This window comes from Pantherophis guttatus, chromosome 7, assembly GCF_059756535.1.
Source record: "Pantherophis guttatus breed Tessera chromosome 7, ASM5975653v1, whole genome shotgun sequence".
NCBI lineage: Eukaryota > Metazoa > Chordata > Lepidosauria > Squamata > Colubridae > Pantherophis > Pantherophis guttatus.
The window spans coordinates 81,570,941-81,593,552 of NC_142069.1; the positions used below are offsets into that span (position 1 = coordinate 81,570,941).

General features: G+C 43.4%; 2 protein-coding genes across 3 annotated transcripts in view; one reads left to right on the forward strand and one right to left on the reverse strand.

Moving 5' to 3' along the window:
• TTC38 (tetratricopeptide repeat domain 38) overlaps positions 1-1,149 on the forward strand; it is a 30,607-nt gene extending 29,458 nt beyond the window's left edge. For both annotated transcript variants that reach the window (XM_060684120.2, XM_087874303.1), the window contains exon 14: positions 226-1,149. In XM_060684120.2, coding sequence (XP_060540103.2) covers positions 226-319 — 94 coding nt within the window. In that variant the 3' untranslated portion in view covers positions 320-1,149. The remainder of the gene's footprint in view (positions 1-225) is intronic.
• A 2,694-nt stretch (positions 1,150-3,843) lies between these two features.
• Positions 3,844-22,612, reverse strand: part of LOC117678906 (protein mono-ADP-ribosyltransferase PARP12-like) — a 34,835-nt gene continuing 16,066 nt past the window's right edge. The window contains exons 5-13 of the mRNA XM_060684161.2: positions 21,881-21,979; positions 18,024-18,147; positions 15,790-15,958; positions 13,179-13,299; positions 12,472-12,565; positions 11,690-11,831; positions 10,503-10,633; positions 6,730-6,881; positions 3,844-5,878 (exon numbers count right to left, since the gene is read on the reverse strand). Of these exons, the coding sequence (XP_060540144.2) occupies positions 5,598-5,878; positions 6,730-6,881; positions 10,503-10,633; positions 11,690-11,831; positions 12,472-12,565; positions 13,179-13,299; positions 15,790-15,958; positions 18,024-18,147; positions 21,881-21,979 (1,313 nt within the window). The 3' untranslated portion in view covers positions 3,844-5,597. The remainder of the gene's footprint in view (positions 5,879-6,729; positions 6,882-10,502; positions 10,634-11,689; positions 11,832-12,471; positions 12,566-13,178; positions 13,300-15,789; positions 15,959-18,023; positions 18,148-21,880; positions 21,980-22,612) is intronic.

Here is a 22,612-nt window from a genome sequence, read left to right on the forward strand (position 1 = left end):
AATATTTGTATTTGATGTTTTTATTTGGCTGTTCACCGCCCTGAGTCCTCAGGGAGAAGGGCGGTATACAAATTCAAAAATAAAATAAATAAAATAAATAAAAAATAATCGGCTTAGAGTGGGCTGTAAAGCACTGTGAAGCGGTATGTAAGTCTAGGTGCTATTGCTATTTAAAGAGAGTTCTTCTGTTCAATGTTTTAAGAGCCTTGTCCCTTTGTTCTTTAGATGCCTCCTTATAGAACGTGATGAATTCAGACCAAACTCGCCATTAACCGAACGACTGATGAGGAAAACAGTAGGCCTTCATGCCTTGGGCTAAACCCAACATCATATAAAGAGTCAAATGAGATTGTTGTTGTCCGGACTTACATAAATCCAAGGAATTTATGCGGTTCTTCGGAAAACAGTATCTGGAAAGATTTATCCTTGCTGAGTTTTGACCCATCTCGGTCTTGTCCTATTTACTGTATTTTTTGGAGTGTAAGAGGCACCGGACTATAAGACGCACCTACCTTTTTTGGTGAGGAAAAGAAGAAAAAGAAATCTCCCTCTGCCTCTTCCTCTTAGCAATTTTGCCTCGTTGCAGCAAACAGCCTGCTTTACTTTCATTTTCGTTTTTAGCATAGCTTGATTAGCACAAGGGGAAAAAAAATCTGCTGCAAGGAAGAAGCAATTTTCTTCCTTGCAGCAAGCGGCAGAGCCCTGCCTAAGACAGCTGAGAGCAAAACAGCTGAGAGTCGGGAGGCTGATCCAATCAACTTGTGCTAATTAGGCTGTGCTGAAGCTGAAAGGAGCTGTTTTTTCTTGCGGTTTGCTGCAAGGAGGTAACTGCTGGGAGGCAGAGGCCAAAGGGTGGGGGCCAGTGGGTGGATAGGGCTACATTCGGTGTATAAGAGCACCTAAATTTTCACCCCCTTTTAGGTGGGAAAAAGGTGCGTCTTATACTCTGAAAAGTACGGTAGTTCACTGAATCCTAGCTGCTTCCATGCATCTCTACAGAAGCAAAAGGTAGCCAGATATAGAAGGTTGTCTGCTTATGGTCTGTTGGCAACGCTAATTTACAAATAACTATTTTTAAAAAATCAATGGGGTATAATTAAAAGCTTTTGGGCTGCAGAACTATCAAATAAACATTTGGTTATTCAGAAAGTACAAGTTTATTGCCTATTTGTGAAAAAGGTTTAAATTCCAGATTTCAAACATGTTTACAAGCACAGAAACAGCATAAAAGTGTCAGTAAGCAGCACTATCAAAAACTTTTCTGCTGCATTTGGGAATATACAATGTACACAATCTAGTCTATGGAGCCCATTGAATGTTTCCACGATCCCCAAAATAAGGTTCAGGCGGTCCTTGACTTGACACCACATTTGGGAACTGACGATCTGGTCACTAAGAAAGTCACTGGACCGGATTTTACAGCCATTTTACTCCCGTCGTTAAGCGAAGCACCACTGTTGTTAAGCAAATCAACACAGTTGTTAAGGGAATCCGGCTCCGCTTCTCAGAAGCCAGCTGGGAAAGTTGCAAATCATGACCTCATGACTGCAGGATGGTGCAACTGCTCATCAATGCGTATTGGTTGCTAAGTGCCCCAATTGCAATTGCGCGATTGTGGGGCGGGTATGTGTGTGTGTGTGTGTGTGTGTGACGCAACGGTCATTAATTTTGAAGACAGATTGCAGTCACTTTTTTTTTCATTGCTGTCATAATTCCAAACAAAAGCTCATAAAGGGGACCAGTTGTAAAAGATTTTCTCTGCTATAATACGTATTTATGTACGTATTGGAATTATAAGCTCCTTAGGCAGACATGCAGGACCGTAATCTGTCATCTGCGCAGCTGACTTTCTAAGACGCATCTGACTCAGCCTTTTTTTACTACCGGTTCTGTGGGGCGTGGCTTATTTTGTGGGCGTGGCTTGATGGTCATGTGACAATTTAGGATTTAGCAGAGGTACTGGTCTACCAGGCTTTTAACTGCTTGCAGAGCTGTACCGATCTACCCATTTATTTTTGCAGGCACTGATCTACTCATGTATTTTTGCAGGCACTAATCTACTCATGTATTTTTGCAGGCACTGGTCTGCCCATTTGTTTTTGGAGGCACTGGTCTACCCATTTATTTTTGCAGGCACCAGTCTACTCATTTGTTTTCTTTTAACACTGATCAGCTGTAGGGCGGCCCTTTGAAGCTCCCTGGCAAGAGTTTAAACAGTTTTTTCCCTCTAGCCATCAGCTGGGACTCAGGAGCCAGCAATAGATTGGGGGTGGGCCAAATAAAAGGTAAGAATAATGTGGGGGAGGGCGCGGAGGGGGGTAGAACCGGTTCTGTGACGTCATATCATCACCACTACCAGCTTGGCAGAAACGGGTTGAACCGGGAGGAACCCATCACTGATCTGACTGCACCCACACACACATTGACCAACCTGTCATGCTAAATCTCCTTTTCCCATGCGTCTTCATGTGCGCTGACAAAATTTGCAACCAGCTTCTTCTTCTTCTTGTGCCCTGTCATCGAACATGGGCGATCATGTTGGCGATCCTATTTTTATCAACAGCCGCACGGAAAAGTGCTGCCGAGTTTTGTCCAAACCAGTCAGTCCCTTAGATTTTGAAGCCATGATCTTCTTCTTCTGCCTGGACCTCGTTTGCCTTCAATCTTTTCTTGGAGGATTAAGTCCTCAATTTACCTACCTTAGAAAGGATGGAAGGCTGAGTCAACCGTGAGCCTGGTGAGATTCGAACTTACAGTAATTGCAGACAGCTGGTGTTAATCACAATGCTATCAGTCTGCTGAGTCATCAGGCCCTAGTTTCTGCATGCAAAACATCACTTGGAAGGATGGGTAAAGAACTAAGCCTTTTGTCAGTGATCATACAATACTCAAGGATCCTCAACTGGAAATCCGTGACCGGAAATGAAAGCACGACACCTCTCCCCCCCCCCCAAATTCTTCCCTCGCCCTGCCAGGGAGACCCTCTCCTTGGTTGTGGCTAACTGAACAGTGGAGATGTCTTTTGATTTTTTTTTTTAGATTAGCTAATGCATGGAATACTTTTATTTTGCCAAGTGGGATTAGACACACCAGGAATTTTTCTCCATGGTGCAGATGATCAGTGTACATGCAAAGCAACAGAATGATGATAATACAATACCAATAAGAGGGAGGAGTAAGAAGGATAATAAGGATAAATAATGATGCTACAGCCATGCTACATGGGGAAATATGCGTAGACATTAGACCAGGAGTCTCCAACCTTGGCAACTTTAAGACTTGTAGACTTCAATTCCCCAAACTCCTCAGCCAGCTTTGTTTTGCTGGCTGAGGAATTCTGGGAGTTGAAGTCCACGACTTCCTGCCTGCTTGATTGCAGACAGGGAGTGGCTTGCTGATGGAATGGATTCAGGCAAGCGAAGCAAGGCAAGTGTTGCGATTAGCAGCTAAGGTAAGCAAGCTGGAGGGGGAAAACTTTTTTCCTTTTACAGGGCTCTGGCGATCCCAGCTGAGTTGCCTGATTAGCAGGCGAAGCTGGGATCGTCAGAGCTTGGATCGCCAGAGCCATTTAAGGCTCGTCAGAGCCTTTCGGGCTGGTCTGCCTGGTTACAGGAGAACGACACCCGGCGTATAAGACGACCCCCGACTTTTGAGAAGATTTTCATGTGTTAAAAAGTCGTCTTATACGCCGGAAAATACGGTATTTTGGCCTGCAATGCCTTATAGCGCCATCCTGAGGAAAGGACCTAAAACAGTGTATGTCTCTAGGATGTGTCACCTGCAAATTGCCCAAATGTACACATAAGGAGCATAAAAAAAAAAAAAAAAAGACGACTCACTTGCTAAAATTAACATTTTATTCATGAAGCAATTTTAGCAGGGAAGTAAAAAAGAAGTACAAAAAAATCACTACAGAAGCTCTCAATTTAGGACCACAGGAATTTCTGTCGCCAAACGAAGGGATTGTAAATTATGTGACTACACCGACTTACGACAGCAATCAGGGTCTCCCTGTTGCAGTCGTTAAGCGACTACCCACACCAAGCCAAATCACTTTGGTCTCACCCAGCCCTGAGCCTTGGTAAGGGGCTTGTCTCCAGCTCCCCCACTCCATCCATCTTGTTCCTTTTGGCTGCCCTGCGCCCTGCCTTTGTGGGGTGGTGGGCAGCTCTAGAACTGTACCACTCGGGGACTACTGGCAATATCCCTCGGAAGCCACGGCCATCGAAGCCACGGCCATCTCATCCCAGTCTCCCTTGCTCCTTACACTCCGAGACCTTGCCACCTGCACTCTGCCATTTTCTTAATTCCACTGCTATGAGGCGTGCCCAGCTGCCAGGTGTGGGAAAGAAAAAAACCCCAAAACCAGTGCCTAGTTTGGTATGCTGTGGTTCAGACTGATTTTGGCATTTATTTTTCTTTCCGCAGCCAAAGTCCAGTTCAGTAGCCAGGGCCAGCTCCCCTCATTAGCAGTAGGTGCAAGATTGAGGAGATCAGCTAAGGTGGTAGAGTGCAGAGCAGGAGGGCATATAAACAGGGGAGAGAGGCAGTTGGTGGTGAGAGTTAAAGTGCCCCTTTAGTCATAATTGTGAATGGGCTGCCAAGTCCCCGAATTCTGACCACGTGAGTGACACTGCAACAGCTGTTAACTTCAGGTCTGGGTCTTAAGTCTCTTTGCTTAGGAACATTATTCACTGAACAAAAGGCTCATCAGTTCAAGGATTATCTTTATAAAGTGGCAGAGGTTTTCTTTCTAAGGCACAACTACATGTTTCTTGATATCCAGGGTTTAACGCCATCCCCAATCCTAGCACTTCTATTACCACAATGACGTTTTTCAAGCCAAATGGCAAAAATTAGCATCGCATTTTCCCAATATTCATGTTGTATAATCCAATATGCAAAAAACAAGGAAATGTAATACTAATCTTGTCTAAAATGAAAAAGCGAGGGTCACATGTTTGCTAAACTGAAAATACGAAACTGCTGAAATTGGAAAATTGCCAGAAAGCGTTACATCAAATCATTAAAAGAGAAAACGGAGGATGATATGCATAGAAACATGATTGTGTTAGCTGAAATAGAAAACGAAGAACTTTTCATCACGGATCCAGAACCACAGGTATATTTTTAAACCACTGGATCTTATGGCTGATGCGAACTTTACATGTATACGCGGAGCAAACAGGAGTTTCTTTTGATAATCACTCACTGTATGTCTTCAGTAATAACAATTTGCATCCGTCTAGGAGGACAATAGTTTGTCCAGCCTTATTGATGGATTAAACACCCATCCATAATAAACGTCATATATTAAAAGCTAAAGGGGAAAAAAACTTTGTTTACTAAGAAACGAAGATAGTAAAAATGGATTAAAACCCCATAATTATTATTTTTTTACAAATTTTCGGTATTCTTTCTTAAAACATCTTTGTGATAAAAATAGAGTTGCGTTTCTATCCATCAACAATAGCGATTCAGCCTTTCATACTCCGCTGAAGGTATATGATTGGTTCTATAAAATTGGATTGATTTGAAAAAGAGGGCCATAGGCATTTAAACTGCTAAGAAGATTATGGTAATGTAAAGGCATCTTTTTAAGATAAAATACATTTCTTTTCTTCCCTGTAAAAGATAAGATACGCAGGATAAGCCTGATGCTTCTCAAAAATGACGAAGATCGATGGGTTTAATGTGTTATCCACACAGCTGTCGTAAGAGTTGAGCACGTCGGTCAATTTCGCTGGTGGGCGAGTGTATATCGGATGCCCCACGACAAATTCACCCACTAGAACTTGAGCTAAAAACATCATCTTCTCATCCTCCTTCACCGGACAGTAGTTGTCTGAATAACTGGCATCTCTGGCAAAGTAGCTTCCTGAAAAGCAGCACAGGGGGGGGGGGGAAAGAATATTCAAATTGCTTCACACAGACAGAACAATTCCTTGACTCTAAACCCAGGGGTGACAAATTCACAGAGTGCTTAGATCCGGCCTGTGGGCCCTGAAAACAGCAAAAGACCGGCTCGTGGTGCCTCTGCCAGCGAAAATGGCGCTCAGGAAGGCCACACACAGGCCTCCTGGGCTTAGTTTCTGGCCACGACAGCCTCCTGTGGCCCTGTGGCCCTCCCGGGCTCAGACAAAAAGCCCCCCCTCCCTGCCTGCCATGGTGCAGGAGGCTGACTAGGCCACGGCCACGGCCGCCCAGCAACCGGGCAGAGAACCCCTTGCTAAAATTTTTGAAGCCCACCCCTGCCCTTCACACTTCAAACGAGGCCACCGCCCTAACGTTTCTCACAGCCTCTTGTTCCAAATACTGACCAGATCTTCCTAAACTTCAGAGAGCCTATCAAGAGCCTTGATAGTACAGTGGTTTAGTGCACCCTGTCATTAACACAGCTGCCTGCAATTTCTGCTGGTTCGAATCTCTCCAAGGCTCAAGGTTGACTCAGCCTTCCATCCTTTCTAAGGTAGGTGAAATGAGGACCCAGTTTGTGGGGGCAATAAGCTGACTTTGTATAAAAATATACAAAAGAATGAAGGCTATTGCTTAACGCATTGTAAGCCGCCCTGAGTCTCCGGAGAAGGGCGGCATATAAATCAAATTAAAAAAAAAAAAAAAGTCAGTGAAATGCTGCCCCCTAGTGGGTCGAAAGGAAGAGCAGCTCAGCATTATCTGTCTTCCCTGAGGGAACAAAGCTCCTTTCTGGTTTGGGTCCAAGCACCTTACCTTTCCCATAAACGGTCCCATTTGTGCCACAGAGTCTCCAGTCAAAGTTGTCTGTGCAGATGGCTTTCAAGCTAGAAGGGCTTGTCCCATGGAAGAGAAGCCTTTCGTCAATAAACTGTCCAATCTTCTTCTTCATCATCTGCTCTTTTTGCCTAGAACAAAGGAAAGATTTATCTTGTTCTACCAACGCTGAAGCTGAAGGCAATTATGTTCCTCCATAGGGGATGGACTGCCTCTCGGCTCAGCACCACAGAGAAAAGGGGGCACTTAAGAGGGCAAGCTTTCTAGGACAAAGGAGAGAAGGATGGACCATGTCTGATGAGAACCACATTCTACCAGAAAATGAGCTACAAGCAAGAGAAAATAGAAATAGAATAACGGAGTTGGAAGGGATCTTGAAGGTCTTCTAGTCCAACCCTCTACTTAGACAGAAATCTTACACCACTTCAGACAAATGGTTATCCAACATCTTCTTAAAAATTTCCAGTGTTGGAGCATTTACAACTTCTGGAGGCAAGTTGTTCCACTGATTAATTGTTCCAAGTATCAGGAAATTTCTCCTTAGTTCTAAGTTGCTTCTCTCCTTGATTAGTTTCCACCCATTGCTTCTTGTCCTGCCCTCAGGGGCTTTGGAGAATAGCTTGACTCCCTCTTCTTTGGGGCAGCCCCTGAGATATCGGAACACTGCTATCATGTCTCCCCTGGTCCTTCTCTTCATGAAACTAGACATACCCAGTTCCTGCAACCGTTCTTCATATGTTTTAGCCTCCAGTCCCCTAATCATCTTTGTTGCTCTTCTCTGCACTCTTTCTACAGCCTCAACATCTTTTTTACATCGTGGTGACCAAAACCGGATGCAGGATTCCAAGTGTGGCCTTACCAAGGCATTAGAAAGTGGTATCAACACTTCACATGATCTTGATTCTATCCCTCTGTTTATGCAGCCTAGAACTGTGTTGGCTTTTTTGGCAGCTGCTGCACACGGCTGGCTCATACCATGTTTCCCCAAAAATAAGACCCTGTCTTATATTTTTTTGAACCCTGAAATAAGTACTTGGCCGCATTGCCATGCGCTCAGAAGCCCGACTGGGCTTATTATCAGGGAATGACTTATTTTGGGGGAAACAGGGTATTTAAATGGTTGTCCACTAGGACTCCAAGATCCCTCTCACAGTTACTACTATTGAGCAAGGTACCACGTATACGGTACCTGAGCATTTTGTTTTTCTTGCCTAAATAGCTTCCCCTTTCTTTGCTCATCAGAAGGTCACAGAAGGGGATCGCACGATCCCGGAACCGTCATAAATGTGAGTCAGTAGCCAAGCATCCCGATTTTGATCACGTGACCACAATGGTCATCAGGGTGAAAAATGGTCATAAGTCACTTTTCACATTGTAACTTTGAATGGTCACTAAACAAACTTTTGTAAGTTGAGGACTACCTGTACTCCTCACTTTTAATTCATCTGCCTCCTTTTTTGGGGGGAGACCGTACCCGATTTTTTTTAAAAAAGGAACTATTTTGGATCCTAAAAGGTCATCAGTGTTACGTACTTTTCAAAAACTCTAATGAAGTTGAGTTGACTCCCATAATCGAGTCAATTTACTTTTGCTAGTTTCTCTATCATTTATTTTACCCCTCAGTCTAAGAAATTGTGCTTGGAAGAGACCTTGGAGGTCTTCTAGTCCAACCCCCTGCTCAAGAGTCTTGGTGGCGCAGCAGACTAAATTGCTGTTAAGTAGCACCAGCTGCCTGCAATTACTGCAAGTTCAAATCTCACCAGGCTCAAGGTTGACTCAGCCTTCCATCCTTCTGAGGCAGATAAAATGAGGACCCAGTTTGTGGGGGCAATAAGCTGACTTTGTATAAAAAAGAACATCGCTGGGGGGCGGGGGGCAAAGCCTTAAGCAGGTATATACAAAAGTATGAAGACTATTGCTTAACGCATTGTAAGCCGCCCTGAGTCTCCGAAGAAGGGCGGCATATAAATCGAACCAAATAAATGAATAAATAAATATGCAGGAGACCCCATAGCTTCACAGGGATTCGCTTCTGGTCATAGGACAGACAGAAATCATGCAGGCACGTAGCTTGATGGTATTCCAAACATTATTTAAAATTGAGCTTTTTGGGGGAGATTATCTGGACAATGATCAGGCTGGCATTGAGCAATTAGCCTCGTGGTGCGACCAGAACAATCTGGAACTGAACACACTCAAAACCATAGAAATGGTGGTAGACTTTAGGAGAAACCCTCCCATACCACTACCTCTTACCATACTAGACAACACAGTATCAACAGTAGAGAGCTTCAAATTTCTAGGTTCTACCATATCTCACAACCTAAAATGGACACCCAACATCAAAAACGTCATCAAAAAAGCACAACGAAGAATGTTCGTTGTGCGCCAACTCAGAAAGCTCAAACTGCCCAAGGAGCTGCTGATCCAGTTCTACAGAGGAATTATGGAGTCTGTCATCTGCACCTCTATAACTGTCTGGTTTGGTTCTGCAACCCAACAAGACAGATACAGACTTCAGAGGATAATTAGAACTGCAGAAAAAACAATGGCTACCAACCTGCCTTCCACTGAGGACCTGTATACTGCACAAGTCAAAAAGACGGCTGTGAAAATATTTACAGAGCCCTCACATCCTGGATATAAATTGTTTCAACTCCTACCCTCAAAACGATGCTAAGAGCACTGCACACCAGAACAACTAGACACAAGAACAGTTTTTTCCACAAATGTCAACACTCTGCTAAACAAATAATCCTCAGAACATTGCCAAACTATTTACTAAGTCTGCACTACTATTAATCTTCTCATTGTTCCTATCACCCATCTCCTCCCACATATGACTGTATGACTGTAACCTTGTTGCTTGTATTTTTACAATTCATATTGACTGTTTCCTAATGTGATTTGATTGCTTATTTGTACCCTATGACTATCATTAAGTGTTGTACTTTATGATTCTTGACGAATGTATCTTTTCTTTTATGTACGCTGAGAGCGTATGCACTGAAGACAAATTCCTTGTGTGTCCAATCACACTTGGCCAATAAAGAATTCTATTCTATTCTATTCTATTCTATTCTGTTCTGTTCTGTTCTGTTCTGTTCTGTTCTGTTGTTTTGCAGCTAATTATGACAACGTTTTGTGGACTGCACATTCTTATTTTTTATTCAATTAATTACTGAGAAACTTCAGTGTCTATAGGGCAATGTTTCTCAAACAGGGCCACTTTGAGATGTGTGGACTTCAACTCCCAGAATTCCCCAGCCAGCATGTAGCTGGCAAATTCTAGGAGTTGATGTTCACCCATCTGAAAGTGATCAAGCTTCAGAAACACTGCTATAGACTAGGTATAAAAATGAAAGATATCATCCTCTTTTAAGAACGCCATAATCGGAGTTGGAGTCTGGGCAACTGGATGGAGCTGAGTGTTTACTGGCCAGATGCCCTTCCTGTTGCCAGTGCAGAGGTTTTTTCAGCAGATATATTCTCAGTGTGCCAAGAGAGAGAAATATCTGCCTCTACCTAGGATCGAACTCACAGCCTCCTGATTGTGAGGCGAGAGCTCCACCTCTAGGCCACCGCACCACCCATATAAAAATTAAAGATATGCATCTAATAAATTTTGAAGGTCTGGGTAATTTATGCTCTGGGTAATTCAATGGAGGTAATAAAATGACTGCCTTAAGAAATCACAATGCTCGGCTTCTTGTAACATTGATAGCAATTATGTAATAAAATAAAATACAAACCACTGGTAGACTTGCCAAAGAGATGGGTTCTGAATTCGTTCTATCTTGCGGATTTTATAGTTTTTCATCGTCATCTGAAAGAGATTCTCAATTTTCAAGAACTCCGGAGAACCTCTCTTGAGTTCAATGACCTAAAACCAAAGATATTATGAAGTGTTGAAGACATTCGTGGTCATGACAAAGATAAGAGCCGCGGTGGTGCAGTGGTTAAAGTGCAGTACTGCAGGCTACTTCTGCTGATTACCGGCTGCCAGCAGTTTGGCAGATCGAATCTCACCAGGCTCAAGGTTGACTCAGTCTTCCATCCTTCGGAGATGGGTAAAATGAGGAGCCAGATTGTTGGGGGCAATAGGCTGACTCTGTAAACCGCTTAGAGAGGGCTGTGAAGCACTGTGAAGCAGTATATAAGTCTAAGTGCTATTGCTATGACTCCAGAAAGAAAGGGAATGATTTATTCAATTTAAATTCCCAAATTGGAATACTTGGAATCCTACAAATTTGAGTTCACATCAGAGTTGGAAAGACTACCGAGCATCAACCCTGGCCTGAATAGGTTTTATGGGTTAGTTTTTTTTAATTGTATAGCTAGGGGTTTTAAATTGGGAAGCCGTTTAATTTAATTTATTTTTAATTATCTTAACTTTTATATTGTATGTTATTTTAATTCTCGGCTGTTTACCGCCCTGAGTCCCTTCGGGGAGAAGGGCGGGATATAAATTTAATAAATAAATAAATAAATAACCCCCCCCCCATGTACAAGGGCATTATATCATGTTTTTTCCTCAGATTGCTACTCTTCTCTTCTTTATGTTTTGACTTTTTATGAAAACCACAAAAGACCACAGAAGTAACGAAGCTATAAATGAGTACCTCCTCCTCCCCAGAATTTCCACCAGTCAGCCTTTTAAGGAGCAGGTTGTGAGGGAAATAAACTTATTTTTACAATTCAAACTTACATATTCTAATGTACTTCTGGATAGTTTAATGCAAGCCTAAAGATGACATATGCTTTTCAGACACCTACATACTATTTTTCATTAATTCACCTAGAATATTAGATTTTATTCAGGTGAAAGCTTTTCTCCAGCACTTCATTACACTGCAATATAAAGTTTGTATAAAACAGGGAACAGGGCAGTAATAAATATACATGAAAAAGATGCAAATAACACCAAGAAATCCATTACCGCGTATCCAATAGCAGGTAGAGCTGTGTTATCCCAGTTTGGAGGGTAAGTTGGAGTTGTTACGGGAGACGTTATGCGTGCAGGAGTTGTTGTTGTTGTTGTTGTTGTTGCTGCTGCTGCTGCTGTTGTTGTTGCTGTGTGTCTGGGTACAAGCAAAAGAAAAAGTGTGAGGGACAATGGTCAATCTGCTTCATCTAGTTCCAACTACAAGAACCACTCGGGGGAAAAAGCAAAAGTCGTAGTAGGATTCTACCTTTTCAAGAAATTAGAAAAAAAAGGAACAAAGCAAACTGAAGCATGGGATCTTAATTACCGTATTTTTGGACTATAAGGCGCACCTGACTATAGGACGCACCTTGATTTAGAAGAGGAAAACAACAACAAAAAAATTTTGGGCCTCCGCGCACCCCATTTTTGGCCCCTTTCCAGCCTTTTTTTGGCCTGTTTTTTCTGGAAAAATGGGCTGAAAAAAGCCTTGGTAACGGGCTGAAAAAAGCCTCAAAAACGGGGTGAAAAAACCTTCAAAAACAGACAGAAAAACCTTCACAAATGGACTGAAAAAAAGCCTCAAAGACAGGCCGAAAAAAGCCTCAAAAACAGGCTGAGAAAAGCCCTGAAAACGGGCCTGAAAAAGGCCCCCCAAAATGGCGGGCGGGCGAAGCTTCAGCAATATTTGGTCTATAAGACGCACAGACATTTTCACACCCTTTTGGGAGACAAAAAGTGTCTTATAGTCTGAAAAATATGGTAGATTCTGAGATCCCCACACCCCTCTACTTTACCCTTTCTTTGACTTGACATCTTCAGAGGAAACAAACTTGGGACGTCTTCGGACCTCCCGTTGGGTAGGATAATTCACATTTTTCTGGGTCATATCTCGAGAAAGAGGATAGAATGTTTTTAGGTTTAAAGGGAAAAAACCCCCCAAAAGTCACTGACTATGCCTAGAGAAAAGATGCAGAAAAAATATATGGAGTGATGCTTTTATCCCCATATCAGATTTGAACTAAATCTCAAAAGCTGGAGTAGCACCTAGGGCCCTGCAAAAACTCGCAAACTCCAAAGTCCCATTTTTGACCTCTGGAACTTTCTTCTTTTTGGAAGATAACCTAAATGTTACAGAGGATTAAGGCCCTCATTTCATCTCCACAAACCGGAGTGATTTTAGTCTTCATCTCCCTCTTCCCTATGCAAAAAAAAAAAAAAAAAAAGGCCAGTAATTCTGACTCTTCCCACTTGGCAACAAAATCATTAGAAAACCAGGGATGCCCCAGGAGGCACTAAGCAAATTATAGCTCTGAGGTCAAACTCAATTGCTCGTTTTATTCAATGGGAATTTGAAAGCAAAGCAGCAACCATAAAAAAAAAAATCCTCTGTGCCTAGCCAATTTACAAAAACAATTTCCACTTAATGTCAAGATCGTGTTGGGGGAAACCAGACTTAGGGATATTTTGAACCGACGGTACCTCTTGAAGTGGGATTCCTTACTTTTAAAGTTCAGCAAATATTTCTGAGAGCCAGCTTCAAATTGGATACTTCCATTTGGGTCTGCTAGGTAAAGGTTCTCCAGGTCATCTGAAGTTAGACTGGCAGGCTGGAATTGCTTGTCCTATAGAAATGAAGTATTATACATAATTTATTGTTAGAGGATAAGGACCACTGCTCTCCTCTGCACGCACCTTCTTGAATGAAATTCTTATACAAGAATATGTTCTGGATTCGCAACGTAAGTAGTCCTGAACTTATGATTTGTTCATTTAATAATGGTTTGAAGTTACAGCCTTGGAAAAAGTGATGGATAATCTGTCTGCGAACTTATGACCATTGTACCACCCCCGCAATCATGTGATTGCAATTCCAGTGCATGTCAACCAGCTCACATTAAAGAAGGTCACAGCATCTTGTAAGATATGTGATCGCAATTTGTGATCTTCCCAACTGTGGAAACTGTATTTATGTCATGACCAGATGATTCGCTTAATGAGCACAGTAAGAATGGCCGTAAAATCAGGTCCAGTCACATGAAGACTTACTTATCAACCGCAATTCTGGTTGCAATCATGGTCATAAATCAAGGACTACCTGTATTTAGAACAGGTATTCTTTAACACCGAAGAAATCCACTGACATGGTAATAAGGCCTAATCAAAATTCTGTTCTACCATCAGTTTCATTTTTTTCTGTTATGTTTATGCTCGTCCTCTCTTCAAGGAATTTTAGCCCCACAGCTAGCATCTAGTTTTAGCTAGATGCTAGTAAAACTCTCCATCAGCGTTTTTCAAACTTGGCAAGATGGGTGAACTTCAACTGCCAGAATTCCCCAGCCAGCATGGGATGGGGAATTCTGGGAGTTGAAGTCCGCCCAACTGAAAAGTTGCCAAGTTTGTAAACCACTGCTCTTACCAATAATAAACATACAATGTAAGAAAATGCCATGTTGTTAATACACATTCCCACACATTCTTTGCTCCTCCTGACACTGCACAAGGTGTATGGAAACTAGCAACCTCTGAAGGGTGGGGGAGGCAAAGAGAAATCTATCACATAACCTCTAACCCAGGGGTCTGCAACCTTAAACGCTCAAAGAGCCATTTGGACCTGTTTCCCACACACAAAAAAACACCGGGAGCCACAAAATCTGGGTGGGCGTGGCCAACTCCATATCACTCACTCCCACCCAGTCACATGACCCCCCCTGGCCACGCCTACCCAGCCGGTCATTTGGGCAGAGAACCGGTTGTTAAAAAACACCGGAAACCACAAAAACCTTTTCTCTCTTTCTCTTTCTCCCCTGCTCTCTCTACCCCTCTATCAACCCCGCCCCCCTCTCTGTCTCTCTGTCTCTCTCTCCTCCTCTCCCTCTCGGATTTCAAAGGCCAGGCGAGGAGTGACTGGGAGGGGAGGGTGAGGGGTGGGGCCAGACAGTCATGGGACAGGGAGCCGCAGCAGAGGGCCCAAAGAGCCACATGCGGCTCCAGAGCCACGGGTTGCTGACACCCACTCTAACCTTCACCCTAAATCATTGTTTCTCCTTTCCTAATATTGTGTCCAATCCAACAACTAAGGAGGCAAGACTGACACAGAATCACCATAAATAATACTAACGTTAGGAAAAAAAAAAGATTACTTATGGAATCTTAAAAACTAGAGAGGGACACTCATGTCTTGGTGAGTACATTAAGCCAAAGTGTTTATGAATTGTCTGGGCTTCTTCCTCATAGAATCCCTTGTGGACCAATGCCATACTTAGGAGCCAACGTTGAAATGTCTGTCTGCTCTTAGTCTGATAATAATTTGAAAGCTTCCCTTTTTCCTCCCCAGATGCTGAGAATGGATAACATCATCATCATCATGGTGCTGATTGCTTTAATGCAGATGTTTCATTACCCAAACTAGGTAACCGTATCCTAGTTTGGCTAATGAAACATCTGCATAGGAACAACCGGTGGACTTCCGGGTGCGCTTCAAGGTGTTGGTGATCACCTTCAAAGCGCTCCATGGCTTAGGGCCAGGGTACTTACGGGACCGCCTTCTGCCACCAATAGCCTCCCACCGGCCAGTTCGCTCCCACAGAGAGGGCCTCCTATGGTGCCGTCGGCCAGACAATGCCGGCTGGCGACCCCCAGGAGGAGAGCCTTCTCTGTGGTGGCACCTACCCTATGGAACAATCTACCCCCAGAGATACGAGTGATCTCCGACCTTCGGATCTTTCGTCGGGCCCTAAAAACTTATTTTTTTCAGTTAGCCGGTCTGTCTTGATTTTAGGGTTAGTTTTAAAATTTTAATATTGATTTTAATTGACAAGTTTTAAATTATGGGCCAAATTTATAAATTATTTTAACTTTATTTTTAACTGTGATGTTTGTATAGATGTTTTTATCTTGGCTGTTCACCGCCCTGAGTCCGAAAGGAGAAGGGCGGTATAGAAATTTGAATAATAAATAAATAAATAAATAAATAAATAAATAAACCAAGCTCAGAGAGCGCGCTCTGATTGCTAACAAATATTCTCCTTTATCGGTGAGAATTCTCCCAGGACTGGAGAACCAAGCTAACAGAGCATTTCCATGGAGTAGAAGTGCCCCAGTCCTCTACTGACCTGTTTCCCATATTCGATCCATTGGCCCTGGTCATTCCTCCAGTACCACAGCCACTTGGTTGTCATGACAAACTTCGGCTCTTTGGTGACGGACGACACAGTGGACAGGCGCCGAATTGGAGGAGAGACAGAAGTCATGGTCGTGAAATCTAGATCTAGATCTGGAAACCTGTGGAGGAGAAAGAGTTCGGCTGGGTTTATCCACTCCACTGAATCAGTTTAGTTTTCTCTCCCCTCCCCTGAACAAGCCATAGTTTTACCCAGGAGGCTAAATCGTGATCCATATCTAACAAACTTGACTATTGGGTTTGCACAGAATAGGCAAGTCCACTTTTCTTGGTCTGCTGCTTCTCCATGGATTCTTTTGCTTGATTTTAGTGAATTCCAAACTGTAAGGAAAAACTTTAATCTTCCATTTGTATATCCTTTCCACGCAGTGTTTTGGGTTCAGACCTGGGGCCCTTTTTCAACTCCAGATCTAAATCCTGGAAATCTCTGTGGAGATTTCCCCCAGTTCTAACCTACCGTATTTTTTGGACTATAAGACGCACTTTTTTGTCTCCCAAAAGGGGGCGAAAATATCTGTGCGTCTTATAGACTGAATATTGCCGAAGCCCTCCCCACTTGCCAGCCATTTTTTTTTGGCCTCCGCACGCCCTGTTTTCGGGCCTTTTTTCAGCCTTTTCCAGGCCTTTTTTGGGCCCATTTTGGAGGCTTTTTCGGCCCATTTTCTGGGCTTTTTCTGGCCTGTTTTTGAGGGTTTTGGGGTCCATTTTTGAGGCTTTTTTGGCCTGTTTTTTGGGGAAAAGCAGGTTGAAAAAATCCACGAAAACAGGCCAAAAAATTCACGGAAAATGGTTTGGAAAAAGCCTGGAAAACGGGTTGAAAAAAGCCCCAAAAACGAGCCAAAAAAGCCCTGAAACAGGCCAAAAGCCCCAAAAATGGGCTGAAAAAAAAGCCTCGAAAATGGGTCGGAAAAAAAGGTAGGCGAAAACTTTTTTTTGTTGTTTTCCTCTTCTAAATTTAGGTGTGTCTTATAGTCCGAAAAATACGGTAGTTCCTCTATGAAAAAGGAGCCACTTTTAGATGCTCAAAGGGCTTGCTGTTATCAGTCACTAAAAGAGTTTTTGCTACCAGTCAAAAGAAAATAGTATGGAACTAAAAAAAAAAAAAAAAGTAATTGGTGCATTTGAAAATTGAGATTTGGGCAGGTTGGAGCATTAAAAAGCTTTTTTGGAGGGGCGTGTAAAAGAATCCCTTAATTCAGGGCTCTCCAACCTTGGCAACTTTACGAACTTGTGGACTTCAACTCCCAGAATTCCTCAGCCAGCTTTGCCCCTCGCCCTCCCCTCCCAGCAAAGCTGGCTGAGGAATTCTGGGAGTTGAAGTCCACAAGTTCGTAAAGTTGCCAAGGTTGGAGAGCCCCGCCTTAATTCAATAATGAGCCATTCAGAAAAAAAAAATGTGATGTTGGGGGAGGGAAGCAAGTTCTGGCTGCCAGGTGAGAGACTTATATAGATCTATTTCTGGCTCGTTAGCCATCATCAGTAAGCCACACCCGCATCTCATGTATCCTCCCTGTAAAGGTACAATATCTATTTTCAATTTTTCTTTCTTGCTGGCTGCCAGAAAGAAAAAAGCCCAGAATCAAGTGGATGTGATTCCACTGAGCTAGGGCTGCAGAAAAACCTTGGTTACATAGGAAAAACCTGGCTAGAGGAAAAACACACATAAATCCTACGAAGAGGTAAGAAAATAGATACTGTACCTTTACAGGGAGGATACATGAGATGTGGGTGTGGCTTACTGATGATGGCTAACGAGCCAGAAATAGATCTATATAAGTCTCTCACCTGGCAGCAAGAACTTGCTGGCTGCCAGAAAGAAAAAAGCCCAGAATCGAATGGATGTGATTCCACTGAGCTAGGGCTGCAGATTTCTCCCGCATAAAATTGGAGGTGTCTTGGCAACGTTTCGACGAAGTCTCATTCGTCATCTTTAGGCTGGTGTTCTCGGCTTCGTGCTTCTAGGAGCAATCACATTCTGCGATCACACACATTGCTCCTAGAAGCACGAAGCCGAGAACACCAGCCTGAAGATGATGAATGAGACTTCGTCGAAACGTTGCCAAGACACCTCCAATTTTACGCGGGAGAAAACCCGAATAACCAAAGACCTACATATACATATACATATACATATATATTTACAAAGATCGTAATTTCATTTTCTACCTGGTAATATTTGGGTCACAGTAAGCCTTTTCAATTTCCTCTCTTCTGGGAAGATCCTTCCAGCCATTGTTGGTGAAGATCTGCCACCGGTAAGGAAGATCATAATGGAGCATGCTGCAATTATCTACAAAGCGAATGAGTAAAAGTAAATCATCTAAGCTTCTTTATACATTTTATAAAAGCAAGCTTCCAGGCATGCTTACTACAAAAAGTACAGTGATTAGCTGTTCCTCTTTGGGAAATAAAAGTTTGGGTCAAATTTCCATGCTGATGGATAAAAGCAAAAATCTAAATTCATCATTTTCTGCCTGATAAGGAAGTCTTGACTGCTCTGCAGGATGTAAATCCAAAAGCAACAGTAAGATTGAACTTCGTATCCTGTTTTGTTATGTCCCATTTTCAGGTTCCTATAATAAAGCAGCGAGTCTTTGGTTTATCAAGTGGTGTTTGTTACATAAAATGGATTAGATCCACAGGAGAAAGCCATGAAAATCTGGATCTACATGATTGCCAAGGAAAATACCACGAGGCATCTTGGTTACTCTGGATCCAAGAGATCCCATGCCTTTCTTCCCTATTTTTTCTACTCTAGAGCAATGTTTCTCCACCTTAGCCATTTTAAGATGCGTGGACTTCAACTCCCAGAATTCCACATATTTTAAAATGGCCAAGGTGAAAAAACATTGCTCTATGATGAACTTATTACAGGCAGAAGAGTAGCACCCATCATTGTTGTAAGTGGTTAAACAAATGGTTATAGGTTGAGGACAGAGGAATAGAATCAAGATCACGTGAAGTGTTAATACCACTTTATAATGCCTTGGTAAGGCCGCACTTGGAATTCTGCATCCAGTTTTGGTTGCCATGAGGTAAAAAAAGATGTGGAGACTCTAGAAAGAGTGCAGAGAAGAGCAACAAAGATGATTAGGGGACTGGAGGCTAAAACATATGAAGAACGGTTGCAGGAACTGGGTATGTCTAGTTTAATGAAGAGAAGGACTTGGGGAGACATGATAGCAGTCTTCCGATATCTCAGGGGCTGCCACAAAGAAGAGGGAGTCAGGCTATTCTCCAAAGCATTTGAGGGCAGGACAAGAAGCAATGGGTGGAAACTAATCAGGGAGAGAAGCAACCTAGAACTAAGGAGAAATTTCCTGACAGTGAGAACAATTAATCAGTGGAACAACTTGCCTCCAGAAGTTGTGAATGCTCCAACACTGGAAGTTTTTAAGATGTTGGATAACCATTTGTCTGAGGTGTTGTAGGGTTTCTTGGCTAGGTAGTGGGTTGGACTAGAAGACCTCCAAGGTCCCTTCCAACTCTGTCTATTCTATTCTATTCTATTCTATTCTATTCTATTCTATTCTATTCTATTCTATTCTATTCTATTCTATTCTATTCTATTCTATTCTATTCTATTCTATTCTATTCTACTCTTCTCTACTCTACTCTGCTCTGCTCTGCTCTACTCTACACACTATATATGTCTTGGGGATAGAGCCGATCTCTACACTGACAATTACACTATCCTCACTTTACAATAGGTCAGTCAGTACTCCCTAATGTAAATGGCAGTTGTTACTGGATTCAGGAACCCATTGGTGGTGTGTAAGTGTATGCCTGTATGCATATCTAAATGTGATGCCAGGCCTTCACAATGCAAATCAACTCGCATCGGTTGCAACCATGACATGATGAATGTTCGCCATCTGTGCCATGACATCATAACACTGGTCCTGTCTTGCCCCTCCCAGGAGACGTGTTTCTGACCCACGTGGAGTAAAACATGACTTCACCAAGAGCTGAATGCCAGCCATAGATTCCTAAAGTTGGGGGGACCTTTGAGGTCTTCTAGCACAACCCTTTGCCAGGGCAAGAATCCTCAAAGCATTCCAGATGAAATTGCTCTCTCTCCTTTGCTTGATGATCGTGTTTGAAGAGGACCTTGATATCTAACCAGTTGTGGGCAATCCACGGTGTGTCCGCAGGTGGCTGGTAAGGTCTATAAGGGCACGAAATGTTCTGCAGCATGTCGGGTAGACATGCGTGGCCACCATTGTTGCAGCATTTGCAGCTCTGACTTTGCGGAGTGCTCGCTTCTCTTGTGCTTGTTCTTCTGTCTTCAAAGGTCTGGTAGCCTTGGTGGATCAATGTGCGCCATTTTTTGCTTGGAAACCTCCGCGATGGAGCTTCACAACTCCAGGAGGAAGCATCTTCTGCTCTTCCAGAGCTCCCAGGAAATTCCTCCTTGCTTTGAATGTCGTTGGATTAAAGCTTTTATTTCTGGTTGTTGTTGTCAGTTGTGAAGTTGTGTCCGACCCATCGTGACCCCATGGACAACTTTCCTCCAGGCCTTCCTGTCCTCTACCATCCCCCAGAGACCATTTAAGCTCATGCCTACTGCTTTAGTGACTCCATCCAGCCACCTCGTTCTCTGCCGTCCCCTTCTTCTTTTGCCCTCAATCTTTCCCAGCATTAGGCTCTTCTCCAGTGAGTCCTTCCTTCTCATGAGGCGGCCAAAGTATTTGAGTTTTATCTTCAGGATCTGGCCTTCTAAAGAGCAGTCAGGGTTGATCTCCTCTAGGACTGACCGGTTTGATCGTCTTGCAGTCCAAGGGATTCACAGGAGTCTTCTCCAGCACCAGAGTTCAAAGGCCTCAATTCTTTAGTGCTCAGCCTTCCTTATGGTCCAACTTTCACAGCCATACATTGCAAATGGGAAAACCATAGCCTTGACTATACGCACTTTCGTTGGCAGGGTAATGTCTCTGCTTTTTAGTATGCTGTCTAGATTTGCCATAGCTTTCCTCCCCAGGAGTGTCTTTTAATTTCTTGGCTGCAGTCCCCATCTGTGGTGATCTTGGAGCCCAGGAAAATTTTTATTTATTAGCTCTCATACAACTCAACCCAACCCTTCCAAGCTTCTTCTGTGAGACTAGGGCAAAACCACCATATCTAAAAGTGATGAAGGCCTGTAAGCCAGGTGGACAAAAGCCAGGAAAAGTTCCCTCAGGACAAGGACAAAAGTTGGGCCTGAGCACATAGGAAGTCCCTCCCCAAACCACACCAATAAAGCCTGCATGGGAAACTCCTCCCCACCAACTCTGGGGGATAAAAAGAGGTCCTACAGTCTGCCCAGGCTTTTGAGTTGTTTTTGGATCCCAGACTTGGTGACTTCCTTCCCTCTGGCCTGGCAGCCTAGTAGTAGATGCTGGGTAAGTGTGGATGAGAGAGAGTGTGTGTGTTTAAGAGCAAAAAAATATATCAGTAAAAGTTTGCTGTTATTCTAAATTCACTGGGTCTCTCTGTATTTTAAAGAACCGTTCGTGCCTCAGTGTTCAGTTGATTTGGGATTGAGTGTGGCAATTTTCCAGGCCTGTGAGTGTGTGACCATAAGCTGAACCTGTGTAACACTTCGTGGATTGCATCACCGCTAAGGAAAAATGAGTGACATTAATTGAACACAATCGTGATTTACTTCTCGAAAAGACTGAATCAGACACAATTGACTGATTGATGAATGAATCAATAGCTACTCTCTGGAAACAGTCCAGCCCTTTATTCTAAGCCTTGGATTTGCATGTCCATCTTAACCATTGGCTTCTTTACGGATTAAAGACCGTTTATATTTCTTTCCTGAAAAGTAAATCATGCCACCGATGATCTCAATGTATCCCTCGCTTCCCCTGAACATCAAGTGGATCCACATCCACTTGATGCTTCTAAAGCAAGCAAGAGCGTTAAAAAAAAAAAGAGAGAGAGAGGCAGAAACACTATGGCTAACATGGATGGAACCTGCAAAGATATTACAACTTGCCAAGAACAAATTAACCGTCACCTTCTTCGCTGCGACTTACTTTTATTTTTACAGAACTGCCAGACATAGTGCAGACAGATTTCGTCGCTTTTTTCCTTCTCTGCATTTGGAGATTTAGGAGCAGGGGCTCTTTTTAGACCTATAAAAAAAAGAGAAATGGAGGGACACGACATCCTTGCTCCAGTAAAAACCACAGAACGATGTTCTTTCCCAAGTGGAAATGGGCCTCCCGGTTCTCTGCTCAGGAATAGCAGCTCCTGAATGATGGAGGCTGCCAGAGGAGGTTGGTTCCCAAGTTATATGACCCAAGACCCATCGACTGGAATCCCTTGCTTCTCCCTTCAGCAGGTGCTACTTCAAAGATCCAGCTTGACAGGTGAAAATATGAGAGAACTCCTTTAGCATGTGGTGCTCTACGCTCCATTTGATTGGGGGTGGGGGTGAAGGTAAGCCATTCTGGAAGATCACCTAACCCAGGGGGTGTCAAACTCGCGGACTGCGGGCCCGGATGCGTCACATGCTGGCCACGCTCACCCCTGGTTTAGCGAAGGGAAAAAAAACATTGCAATACATTACGTGCAGTAGTGAGATTCAGCCGGTTCGGGTGAATCTGTTGTTAAATTGCTGGCTGGCCCTGCCCCTCCCCTCCCCTTCCAGGAGTCCCCACGTGCCCCATTTTTGCTCCCAGGAGGCTGCAAAGAGGCCTATTAGGCCCAAAACAGGGCGCGTGGAGGTGGTGCATTCCCCACCCCACCCCAGCGGCCTGTTTTTG